The sequence below is a fragment of the Salvia splendens genome, chromosome 7 (assembly GCF_004379255.2).
Source record: "Salvia splendens isolate huo1 chromosome 7, SspV2, whole genome shotgun sequence".
In the NCBI taxonomy this organism is placed as follows: Eukaryota; Viridiplantae; Streptophyta; class Magnoliopsida; order Lamiales; family Lamiaceae; genus Salvia; species Salvia splendens.
In genome coordinates, this window is record NC_056038.1 from 15,716,056 (window position 1) to 15,727,913 (window position 11,858).

At 37.9% G+C, this 11,858-nt stretch overlaps 1 protein-coding gene across 1 annotated transcript; it reads right to left on the reverse strand.

Annotated features, from left to right (window-relative positions):
- Positions 1–3,361: 3,361 nt before the first annotated feature.
- On the reverse strand, positions 3,362–6,926 carry LOC121741070 (structural maintenance of chromosomes protein 6A-like). Its single transcript, XM_042133763.1, has 4 exons — positions 6,724–6,926; positions 6,523–6,628; positions 4,519–4,655; positions 3,362–3,582 (listed from the first exon to the last, which is right to left on the reverse strand). Exons 1-4 carry the CDS (start codon positions 6,881–6,883, stop codon positions 3,485–3,487), a joined length of 501 nt encoding a protein of 166 aa, XP_041989697.1. The 5' UTR covers positions 6,884–6,926; the 3' UTR covers positions 3,362–3,484.
- Between the last annotated feature and the right edge of the window lie 4,932 nt (positions 6,927–11,858).

The following is an 11,858-nucleotide window of genomic DNA, read 5'->3' on the forward strand; positions in this document are numbered from 1 at the left end:
AGGGTACTGCGATGCAAATTGGATATCCGATAACAAAGACTCACTTTCAACAAGTGGATATGTCTTTACTATTGGAGGTGGTGCTGTCTCGTGGAAATCCACGAAACAGACATGTATAGCCCGCCCGATCCACTATGGAATCTGAATTCATAGCTTTAGATAAAGCCGTGGAAGAAGCCGAATGGCTTTTAAACTTCCTTGAAGATATTCCGTGTTGGTCAAAGCTCGTGCCTCCAGTGTTAATTCACTGTGATAGCCAAGCCGCTATTGGGAGGGCAAACAGTGGCTTGTACAATGGTAAGTCTCGACACATTTATCGACGACATAATGCCGTGAGACATTTAATCACAACAGGGGTGATTACAATTGACTATGTGAAGTCATTGGATAATCTAGCGGATCCGCTAACCAAAGGGTTAAATCATGATCAAATGAATAAATTGATAGAGGGAATGAGTTTGAAATCCACAAACTAAAGAATTGTCATAGTGGTAACCCAACAATGATGACTGAAGATCTCAAGAACTTGGTTCAATGGGAAAACTATGCTATAAGAGTTCGTGTGAAACACTCATCTATATCTATTCCCTAGAGAGCAATAGAGTGTTGAAAAAAAAATTGCCTAGTGGTGAGGTTAAGTCTATAACTTTTAATGATTCCTAAAGGATCTCGTTGAGATAAAGTTCTCAAGGAGAACGAGTATGACAAGATACTCAACGAGGAATCACCTATGTAAGTGTGAAGTGGGGCCGCTTCAAACAATACACTTATGAATCTAAAGTGGTGTCCAAGGCCTGAAATGGACACAAAACGTGAGAACGGATGAGGTTGAGTTGTTTAAGTGTTAACATCATTGTCTCGGTGCACGCCATGGAGGAATAGTTCAAAGCATCGCGCTACTAGTTCGCCTGTGTATCCGATGGTGTTGACTATGGATAGTTCGCTTAAGGGTTGAGCTTGTGTCTGCATACATATGCATTTGACAATTTCCACTCATGTGGGGGATTGTTGGAATCGTGCTTGGTCAAATGATTTTTGACTAATAATAAATGTTACAAGACATTTAATTTTGTGAAATTAAATGCAATAATGTCGATCTACGTTCCGAGTAGTTGACCGTAGTATATTCATTTTCTCAAATCCGATTCCCGGTGAGTGAGAAATAATATATTAAATTTGGTCACAATAAAGCTAGAAATGAGCTATGGAGTATATTCATTAAAGTTGGTCACAATAAAGCTAGAAAAGACTAAGGAATAAATTAACTAAGTATTAATTATCCCATATCAGGGGTGATAGACTTCTTTGATGAAGTATTTAATCAGATGAATTATCATGTGTTATAATTATCGTGGAATAAGACGGGTGACAGAGCCCACAAGCGCGCACACGTGCGCGCCGCCGCCGCCCGCCCGCGACCCGCGCACCGTGCACCGTGCACCATGCACCGTGACCCATGTCCCGTGTCCCGTGCCCGTGCCCGTGCCCATGCCCGTGCCCCGTACACCGGTTGCCTGGTGCCTTGTGCCTTGGATCTTGGCAATTGGCAATTGGTCTTTGGGTGGTCTTTGGGCTGTTCTTTGGAGCTGGTCGTTGAGCGTGGTTCGAGCCCCACTTGTTCTTTTTAGACCACCCCAAACTCCACGCTATCCCCGACGGGTCCTGGTTCACTTCATGGTCCCGCTGGACCCCAACGCACAACGGGAGACAAAAGGTCCCCGCTGGACCCCCGACGCAGAACGGAAGACCAAAGGTCCCCGTTGGACCCCGACTCACAACGGGAGTCAAAAGGTCCCCGATGGACCCCGACCCATAACGGGAGACAAAAGGTCCCCGATGGACCCCGACGGGTCCATGGTGTATCCCGTCGTGTAGCGTGTCCAGGTGCGTCGTGTCTCTTCAGCTCCCACTAGCTAGTGCACCAGTCAATAACCCCCGGCGGTTACAGTCAAGTCATCATGGCACACATAATGACTGTTGACTCCATCAATGCCCTGCAGGTGGACTTGGCCTATAAATAGGCATGCATCCTCTGCATTCTAGAGACAACACTACACAAGCATTTTTGCATACTCCCTCTCTGCATAACTTCCCGTCGAAGCTCTGCCCCCGCCTCACTCCCGTTCGCCGGAGCTCTGTTGCTAGCGGTGCTGCTACTCTAGAGACGAAGCCGTTTTATCTTTGGGGACGACACGCCAAACCGAGAGCACTACCGGGGCGTATCTCGTCTTGCGAAAAGAGGACTCCTCGACTCGGCTTACCGCTTTCCACAACATATTTCCGTGTAATTGTTCAATTGTTTAACGTGTAATTTTCATTGTTTTCTTTTCCTTGTAATTTTCGCCCGGCAAGACTTGTATCTCACGTTTATCAACCGAACAAGAGGAGAAAGAATAAAGAGAAAGAAAGTAGGAGATGAAGATTAAGATAAATGAAGAAAGAAAGAGAAAACAAGGTATTGTTTACAAGGAGTCAAAAGTAAAATCACTAGTAGAATATAAGTTGCCAGATTTCTTTCTTAATATGATATGTAAAAAAAAGAGTAGCTGAAATAGAAATGGGATTTGGTGCATTGTTACACTTCAATATGAGAAGTATTCTAGGAAAATTGGCACGATACCTCATCGAGAGCTATGACGAAAGAAAATCCTCCATTATGCTGAACAGTGGAAATCGATTGTTTTTAGCTGAAGAAGATGTGTGTACATCACTTTTCAGTTCTCCATGGGACCTCTGAAATGAAGAGAAGGAAATACAAGAAGAATTTCCACATAAAGACAGAAATTGCTAAAAACTGTGATGGTATGATGCTGCCAACTTAAGTTGTAACGCAAATGCATAAGGACAAGAAAGGTTGGTCAGCGGTTGAAGTGGTATTTTATGATTCTAATGGAGGTGGCATTGATTAACACTCCACCAGTTGGTAATGTGAGGCCTAAAATTTTGGGTATCATATTTGATGTTGAGAACATCAAAAACTTTAATTGATGTAGATATGTGATATCTGAATTGCAGAAACGTATAAGAAATGGCTAAAGAGTCTGAAGAAGAATTTTGTTGGACCAAGTGTTTTTGCGGTGGTAAGTTTACTATTTTTCCAACATGATATTATCATGCTTTCGACATAATCATACCCTTTTATATTAAACATGAGTTTTTGGTTTTTTGCAGGCTTAATATGTGAACAGGATTGTCCCTGGTATAAAGATGGTGGACAGATTTTATCCAACGATAAAATGATGGACTGCAAAGCTATTGAAAGAGTGAGAAAAGCAAGAAATGAAGTCGGGGAAATGAAAGTCAGAAGAATCAATAAACATCAAGTGATAGCATCCTGAATCAACAAGGCCAGAGTTGAGAACTCAGATAAGGGACAAATAACCAAGTCAATAACTTGTTCATATCAAACCCAAAGGATAGCTTCCCTAAGTTATAAAAGAAGTAAAATTACATAAAAAAATTTGCAGCAGAATCAATTCATCTTTCATGAATCAAAAAATGCATTGAAAAAGTTTGTAGTACTGACATTAAAGTAATCTACAAGCTCACGAAGATCCTCTTTCTTGGTGCCAATTTTCCTACCTGGATGAGTGAGAAATCAGGATAGCATTCAGATATTTAGTGTTGTCATTAACTAAAGATAGTAAAATTATATACTCCCTCCGTCCCACTCTAAGTGAACCATTTCTAATTTTGCACAGGATTTTATGTTGTGATGTTTTATAATAAAGGAGAGAGAATAAATTAAGAGATAGTGATGTTTCTATATTTAGAAATGTGTCATTTAGATTGGGATATCCCAAAAAGGAAAATGTGTAACTTAGAGTGGGACGGAGGGAGTAATATAAAGAGAAACATGCATGAGAATACTAATAAAATTGAAGACTACCAAGATGCCAGAAATTCAAGACATCAAATGCAAGGAAGCACATCTTACAAAAAGTATTGTTACCTGAGCACTGTGAAAAAAAACGAAGACAACAATTTTTCTCATGGGAGAAAACTAATGTTACACTTTAATTTTCTTCCTATGTCAAAAGGAAATTTCAGTAGTGTAACAAAGAGCATGTCATAGGTACAGGTTAATCAATTATAGCTATATATATGTATAGATACAGGGACAATCTTTACTAATAAATATTTTAGAAAATATGCATATAGAACAATAACAAGGTAATGGCACTAATTCTTTTGTAAGCTGCACTAAAATGTAAGAAGGTAATTTATTTATAAGAAACGATTACCCAAGGCAAAGCATCATGAAATCTGACAGTTTAAAGAAGGCATTACAAAAGGAGTTTGAAAATTCACAATCACTTTTACTCTTATATATACTTCTTAAAATATCATTTTAATGGCATGGAGTTTGTAACTTTGGAGTTTGGAGATATTCAACTTTTTCTGGACATATACAAAAAGCAGATGTGAGCTTAGACAAAGTAAATAAGTAAAACATATTAAACTCTTTCTGCTCATACTGCCCATATCAAATGTGAGCTTCGAACCAAGTAATAAAACCTTGATTGTTTCTTGATGTGATGCCTCCACTAGCTGATTCTGTAACTTTACGCTCCACAATGATGACATCTCCATACAATTCATGCTTAAAAGCATCTTCACCTTGATTTTTTATCTCAACTTGAACAAGTGCAGAGCTGTATATGAAACAAAAAAGGGTTGGTAGCAAGATCAGTATAACAAGAAACAACTAGTCAATTACGTAGTAATAACTTGCTAGCCCAAATTGGACAGATGATGTCTACACTCTACAGAATGATGTGTATAGTATTACATAATAGGCACACTTGAAAAAAATTCTAGAAATGAGATGCGCGCAGTCATTTCATAAATTACATACATAAAAGAATTGAGGACACATGATATTTGATTTCGAACTTGGAAGGCTAAAATTTCAAATCAAACAAGTAGTACTACATATCACACATGCATCTTCCCTAAGAGCATCTCCAGTAAGACTGGACGTCAAATAGCCCTCACATAGCCTTCACACTGCCACATCATCAGCACTACAATTCTCCTGCCACTTCAGCTTGCCACATCAACTGGACATCAAATAGCCCTCACATAGCCTTCACACTACCTATCCATATCACTAATAACAATTATATAATTTAATTTACACTCGTATCAACATACGGAATTTAATTTATGAGACAAATACAGAAAATTCGAATAATACTATTAAAATTTAAAAAGTACATTAATTTAAAAAAAAAAGTACAATAATTTAAAAAAAGTACAAAAATTAAAAAGTACAATTAAAAAAGTACAATATTTCTATATGGAAACATAAAACATTCAAGGATGTCTCTATAAAAGAGAGACAACCTAGAATGATTTTTGTCCCACATCTAATGTGAAACATAAAACCTTCAAGGATGTCTCTATAAAAGAAGTTAATTTTTTTAAAAAAAAATGTCTCTATAAAAGAGAGACAACCTAGAATAATTTTTGTCCCACATCGAATGTGAAACATAAAACATTCAAGGATGTCTCTATAAAAGAGATACAACCTAGAATGATTTTTGTCCCACATTGAATGTGGAACATAAAACATTCAAGGATGTCTCTATAAAAGAGAGACAACCTAGAATGATTTTTGTCCCACATCGAATGTGCAACATAAAACATTCAAGGATGTCTCTATAAAAGAGAGACAACCTAGAATGATTTTTGTCCCACATCGAATGTGAAACATAAAACATTCAAGGATGTCTCTATAAAAGAGAGACTACCTACAGTGGTTTTTGTCCCACATCGAATGGGGAACATAAAACATTCAAGGATGTCTCTATAAAAGAGAAACAACCTAAAATGATTTTTGTCCCACATCGAATGTGAAACATAAAACATTCAAGGATGTCTCTATAAAGGAGAGACTACCTAGAGTGGTTTTTGTCCCACATCGAATGTGGAACATAAAACATTCAAGGTGTCTCTATAAATGAGAGACTACCTAGAGTGATTTTTGTCCCACATCGAATGTGGAACATAAAACATTCAATGATGTCTTTATAAAAGAGAGACTACCTAGAATGGTTTCATAATTCGCAAGCCCATTAAATATATATGGGCTATTACGAATTTCTTGTATAAATTTATTTGTAAAATTTGTTTTTAAATATTAAAAACAATTTTTATAAATAAATAGTATTTTTAATTTTTTTTTAAATTCGAATTAAAAAAAATTAAAAATTTGACGTCGGTTTGACGCCGACCCGGGGCCTACAATGGCGCCGTGAGGATCGGCATCAGAACCGGGGTCATCGCGCGAATCGGCATGGCCACGCCGATTTTGACGCCGATTTCGCCGACGCCGGTCACAATGGTTCGGCGTCAGAACCGGCGTCGGCGAAAATCGGCGTCGCGGTTTTGACGCCGGCATTGGAGATGCTCTAAATTCACAAAATGTAAAAACATCAGAAAAATCTGATTGCAATTTCTAACCCAAACCTAAACCTAAACATAAACCTTTCCAGGAAGTGAAAAAATAAAACAAACCTGCAGCTAGTTTTGATAAAATCCTTAAGAGTATTCGCTCTCTGCGTACCACGAGCTCGGCACCCGAATGCTACACAAAGTGCCGTTAATATTGCGCTCTTTCCACCTAATTAAACAGGGAAAATTAAAAATAGGAACCAAATCACACACATATACACACGGGCACGGATAGGTATATATATAGAGAGTGAGGGGGCGTACTCCCATTTTGACCGGTGATGAAGTTAACAAAGTCTCCGAAGTCGATGTCGAGATTGCTGTGGCACATGAAGTTCTCGTGATGGATTCTAGAGATTATACCGGCTTGCGGGCGTTTCGACCTGCGAGAGGGGTCGTCGGGGAAGAGAGAGGAGGGCTCCATCAGAACACAAGAGTATTCTGCGCGGGCACAAATTCTCTTTGGTTCTTCGTTACTGCTATTTCAGATTTTTAAACCCGTATCTTTTAATTACTCCTATTTATTATGGCACCTGCAACGCTATGCCGTTGCGGTTCCTATGCCGTTCCGGCGGAACGGTTTCGCGGCGGCACGCGTTGCAGGCCTCGTTCCGTCGCCATTCCGTTCTCATGCTGTTCCCATACCGTGCCGCGTTCCGTTCCGGAGGAACGCGGAACGAAACGTTCCGCCACGCGCCGAGGCGACGTGGCGGCCTCCCATTCGACGCGTGAAGCCCACTCGCTGCCCCGCGAGTGGGCTTCGTCCCGGTGACGCAATAATTCAATTTTTTTTTAAAAAAAAATCGAATTTATTAAAATATATATATATATATATTTGCAACGGTAATGTGACCGTTTTTTTATATCCGTTTTGTATTTTTTTTATTTTTTATTTATTTATTTACTCTATAAATACTCTTATTTCATACTCATTTCAATCACAAACACACATCTATTCCTCTCTATTTCCACCCCAATTTTCATCTCAAATCAACTCTGCTTTCCTTCTCCCAAATTTAATCAAACTAATGGATCCTTTTGAACAAATGCGTCAAATATTGCAACAATCACTTGAAGAAGATCGATGACGGGAGGCCGAAGAAGCCGCGCCGCCCCAACGACGCTCCCGTACGTACATCCATCGTAACTGGGAGGAAGCCGCTGCAAGGTTAGTTACGCGACTACTTCTGCGATAACCCGGTTTGGGGAGATACGTACTTCCGTCGCCGTTTCCGCATGGGGAAACCTTTATTTCTCCACATCGCGAATACTTTGGCAGCCCGGGAAGAGTTCTTCCAGGAAGGGTACGACGCGGTTGGCCGTCCCAGCCACACGACGCTGCAGAAATGTACTGCAGCAATCCGCCAGCTTGCGACTGGACAAACGGCCGACATGTTCGACGAATACCTCCACATCAGAGACAGCACTGGGCGAATGTGCTTGCTCAAATTCTGCAAAGGCGTCCGGGCAGCCTTCACCGACGAATTTCTCCGGAGGCCAAGCACGACCGATTGTCAGTTCCTGCTCGACCTTCACGAAACAGTGCACGGATTCCCCGGGATGCTCGGCAGCGTCGATTGCATGCACTGGCAATGGAAGAATTGCCCGGTGGCGTGGAAGGGGTCCTACACGAGCGGCCACAAAGGCACCCACCCAACTGTTATACTTGAGGCCGTTGCCGACTACCGCCTTTGGATCTGGCACGCGTACTTCGGGGTCCCCGGGTCGAACAACGACGTAAACGTGCTCCACCAGTCCGACCTCTTGACCGAAGTTTTGGATGGTAAAGCGACGGCCATCAACTTCGTCGCCAACAACCGGCTTTATAAAATCGGGTACTATCTCGCCGATGGCATCTACCCGAAGTGGCCTACCTTCGTGAAGACGTGCAGTGGGTCTGCGAACCCAAAGCAGGCTCTTTTTGCGCAGAAGCAGGAGGCTGCTCGCAAGGATGTGGAGAGGGCGTTCGGGGTTCTCCAAGCGCGCTTCAACATCATCAAAGCCCCGACTCGTACGTGGTTCGTGGAAAACATGGTCGACATCATGTATACGTGCATAATCTTGCACAACATGATTGTCCAAGACGAAGGACCCGAGGCGGGAAATTGGTTCGACGACGAATCCCCCGGAAGCTCAACCGCAAGTAGTCCGCCTCGAAGTGGAGCGCATCCGTCTATACAAGAACGGTTATCTATTCGTGCAAGGACACGCGACTCTAGTGCCCACACCCAACTCCAACAGGATCTAATTGAGCACATTTGGGCAAATTTTGGCGGATGAAATTATTAAAATTGTGTACTTTTATTTTTTTAGGATTTTAATTGTGTGCTTTTTATTTTTTTAGGATTTTAATTGTGTGCTTTTTATTTTTCTAAAAGTTTAAATTTTTTTTAATGTTGTGTGTGTTTTTAATAAAGTGTGTTTGTTTTTTAATAAAGTGTGTTTATTTAAATTGAATTGGGTTGGAAATAAAAAAAATGAAATTGAATGAATAGTAATTTAAGGAACGGTTAAGGAACGGATAAGGAACGGAGGGGTGCAGGTTTCGTTCCTTAGTTAAGGAATGGAGTAAAAAAGTACAGTGGGGCCCTCAAATAGTGGTTTAAGGAACGGTATAGGAACAGCGTTGTGGATGGCCTTAGTAGTGATATCTTCTGCATTATATTTACGCAAGAAAAATAATTCCTCGAAAAATGAATCTTGAGAATATTCTTTCCTGTGCTTGAAAAATAGTTATCCATTGGTCCCTTAAATTTTATTACATTTTTTCATCTATGTCCATCCCATAAAATTGGTTACATTTCATTTTTTATCATTTTTAGTAGTGAATTTCATATTCTATTAATTTATTCCAACCCACATTTTATTATAAAAGTATATAAAAATAAGACTCACTCTCCACTAACGTTTCAACTCACTTTTCATTACATTTCTTAAAATTCGTGTTCAATCAAAATGTGACAAAATTTAAGGACGGAGGGAGGGAGTATTAAGATTTATATTTGATATAAACACATAACTACTTTTTTATTAATAAAAAAATAATATTTATTATATATTAAGATTTTTTTAATACTATATAATTGTAATTATAGTTATTTACTACTATTATAATCATAAATAATATAATAATAAATATATTATAATCATAATAGTTATTGATATTATAGTTGAATAACTTTAAAATTTCATGTATGTTGATTAATTAATAATTTATAATATAATAATAATAATAATAATTATTATTATTATTATTATATGATTCATAATTTAATTAATTATATTATTATTGTTTAATAAATTATAATTACAAAAATTATGATAATAACAATTATAAATAATAATATAATAATAATAATATAGTTATTATTATTATTATTGTAATTATAGTTATTTATTATATTAAAATTAAGTAGTACGCATGATTTATAATTTAAAAAAAAATTAGTTTTAGAAATATTCTAATTAGTTAATTAGTACCAATAATAAATATAATCATAATAAAATTATACTACTATACCCTATTAAATATCTGAATATGAAAGAATCTTAAAATTGTAAAAAAAAACATAAGAAAAGTTAAGATTCAGAATATTGGAAAGTTGTATTATTTTCCTTATTTTCAGGATTTTGATTGCTTTTTCAATTTGATTAAAACTCCAAACAAACACATAAATTTAAAATTTATGAAATTTGATTACTTTCTCAAATAGAATCCTGACAACCAAACAGATTACTATGTGATTTAATCTATTTTATGCATACATCTTGTACATTGTAAAGTACTTAAATCAAACATTTGACGTTATTTATATTTATTATTTTTATTCTATAGTACTCCCTCCGTCCCAAGATAAGCGACTCGCTTCTTTTTCGCACTCGTTTTGAAAAAATAATATAAAATAGTTGAAGTGGAGAAAAAGTAAGAGTAAGAATTATAGAGAAGACTCTCCTCTACATAATTCTCTCTCTTACTTCAATCTCTCTCCACTTTAACTATTTTATAAACAAGGGCAAAAAAGAAGTGAGTCGCTTATCTTGGGACGGATGGAGTATTAAAATTAAGATTTATGAATAAAATAAAATAAAATAAAATAAAATAAAATAATTTTACTATACTACTAAAATCTCAATACATAATTAAAATTAAAATACATAATTTACGGACCATCGATGTGGCCAAAGTGGCCTAAATTTCTTCAGTTAGATCTTGTTGAAATCGGTTTTGTTGCTCTTTATCACGGGTCAACAAGGTTGCATACGCTCGAAAATCAAGAGGAGTGCCATAAACATGAGGGGAACTAATGAAAATGGACTTTATAGGAGTACTTTTTTAGGGGTTATAGTTGGTTTGAAATGAATGAATATTGCATTAATTTAGTTCATCTTAGTCCATATTTCAAAATTTTGGTGTTTTGATATGTTTGCTGAATTTTGAAGGAAAAATAGTTAAAGCTGGTGAATTCCGACCAGTCTTCAGTGCATTCCAATGTCTCTAGTTTCGAAATAGCTTCGCTTGGGTATATCTTACGCCTAAATTGAAGTTCTGTACATAAAGTTATGACTGTTTTACAAAGTTATGTAGCCTGATCCAAAAGTTATAAATTTTGGCGAAAATTTAGGATGTTTTAATATATACTAGTTGAAGCCAAATTTTTCCAACTAGGAGCTATATCGTGCAGAATCCAAAAATACCTAATTAGTACATATCTCAACTCAAACATAGAGATTTGAAGCCCTATAAACAGTTAACTACCACATCTCAGTCTATAATTCCATATCTCTAAATCGGTTATTCATACTAAGAGCATCTGCAACGGTGAGCAGGACGACGTCCGTCCGTCCATGCCAGCGGCACGGAGACGCTGTCCGCCGCTGGCACGGCGCTGCTCGATGCATCGAGCACGTCCGTGTCAGCGAGCAGGTGACGTGGCCGACGCTGATTGGGAAACGGCATAGCCGTTGCATTTGAATTTCTTTAATCGGTTTTTAATTAAAAAAATGATTAAAAATAAAAAAAAATACTTTCTCACTTCCCAAAAACATTATATCCGTTTTTTCCCATTTTCATTTTTTTCATTTTTTTCCCTAAAAAAACACATTTTCATCTATAAATACTTCCACTTTCACACCAAAAAATTCACACCACACTACACAAATCTCATCTACATTCTCTCATTTCCATTCTCATCTACATTCTCTCATCTCCATTCTCAATCTTTCTTCCACTCCTACAACATAACAATGTCTACAACGACAATCACCCCCCGGGCTCCCACGGTTGGAACCCCGATTGGTTCGGTTCACAACCGTTTCATAGTCTGGAAATAGAATTTTCGGCCCCTCCTCAAACCCAAAGTTCGGGAGTTCCGGGTGGCTACCGGCCTTACCCGATCGAC

Excerpts from the sequence above, each read along its gene's own strand:
- LOC121741070 (XM_042133763.1), bottom strand. The coding sequence starts at position 6,883 with ATGGAGCCCTCCTCTCTCTTCCCCGACGACCCCTCTCGCAGGTCGAAA. Across the intron at positions 4,656-6,522 it reads TTTATCAAAACTAGCTGCAG|CTCTGCACTTGTTCAAGTTG; the intron begins GTTTGTTTTATT and ends TTTCATATACAG. Across the intron at positions 3,583-4,518 it reads CACATCAAGAAACAATCAAG|GTAGGAAAATTGGCACCAAG; the intron begins GTTTTATTACTT and ends TCACTCATCCAG.